The sequence below is a fragment of the Acanthamoeba castellanii genome, assembly GCF_000313135.1.
Source record: "Acanthamoeba castellanii str. Neff unplaced genomic scaffold scf7180000084294, whole genome shotgun sequence".
Classification (NCBI taxonomy): domain Eukaryota; phylum Discosea; order Longamoebia; family Acanthamoebidae; genus Acanthamoeba; species Acanthamoeba castellanii.
Genome location: NW_004457608.1, coordinates 1 through 1098, shown reverse-complemented (window position 1 = coordinate 1098; position 1098 = coordinate 1). Strand labels below are relative to the sequence as shown.

The window sequence follows — 1098 nt, the reverse complement described above, 5'->3', positions numbered from 1 at the left end:
TCTATTTCTGCCTGATCCTCGGCGGCGACATCACCGATGCTTCGTCGGTGGCGGACTATGTGCTGCTGCAGTTGCCTACGTTCGTATACATTTCGGCGTTCTCGTGGATCGCCTACATGATCGGGTACGACTTGTCGCTCGTTAGGTCATAAGTCAAGTTTCACTTCTAACTCCCTTGCGGCCTGGCCACAGGAGCGTTCTGGTGCGTTCGAGAGGTCCCGGTCACGAGAAGGAAGCGACAGCGCTGCTCGTCAGCTGGTTCATCTTCAACATCATCCTCTACCTCCTGTTCATGACTTTGATCATCTTGTTCGAGGAACTGCCCAAGGATTCTGTCACCGATTCCTGCTTGGGCCGTGTTGCCCGAAAGGTGCAGATCGAGTCCCTCACTTCTCGTCTCGATTGCATCTGGTCTCACATCTTGCGTGGCGTGTATAGGATACGACTGGTTTGTCTGACGCCCAGTTCACGCTGTCGATCGTTTACAAGGTCATGGTGGCCTCAGTTTCCATTATCATGGCACTCTTGTTCTTGATTGCGGGAGGCGGACTTCACTATAAGCTGGTGATCTTGGGCAAGGCGAAGGGAGGAAACTCCAACTGGAAGGTTCGCGTGACAGCACGGCTAAGCGCTCCTAGAATGGTGGGCTGCTGACACATTCTTTCCATCAGATCTTCTGCGTTGGTGCCATCTGTTCATTTGCCTTCTTCATGCACGCCATCTTGCTCCTGGCCTTGGCAGCGTCCGAGTGGGAGAACTCATACGCTGTCTTGTTCTTGCTCTTGGTCGAAATATTCCCCGCCGTGGCTATGCTGCTGATCTTCAGCCCCAACCCCAAGGACCTTACGCTCTCGAGGGTCACAAGCATGGTGTCCACGGCCACCGGCTCGTCTACGAGCAGCAACTCTTCTACATCGTACAGCTCATCGAGCTCAACCAACTCGAACTCGGCAAGCTCTTCCATGTCCTCAGACTCTTCTTCGTCCATGTAAAGTTTGGATTCAACGTCAATACAACCACCCCAGACGTAGGAGCTAACTGTTAATGTTTTCTTGTATCTTTTCTCGGTGCAAATTACTAATGTTGGACAAATTTAAT

The 1098-nt window shown here is 52.0% G+C and overlaps 1 protein-coding gene across 1 annotated transcript; it reads left to right on the top strand.

Annotated features, from left to right (window-relative positions):
• Positions 1 to 190: 190 nt before the first annotated feature.
• On the top strand, positions 191 to 1016 carry ACA1_022560 (uncharacterized protein; the record flags this gene model as incomplete). Its single annotated transcript, XM_004348285.1, has 3 exons — positions 191 to 370; positions 439 to 606; positions 827 to 1016. Coding segments are annotated over 3 exons (538 nt in total), but the record flags the coding sequence as incomplete, so codon positions are not given.
• Positions 1017 to 1098: the final 82 nt, after the last annotated feature.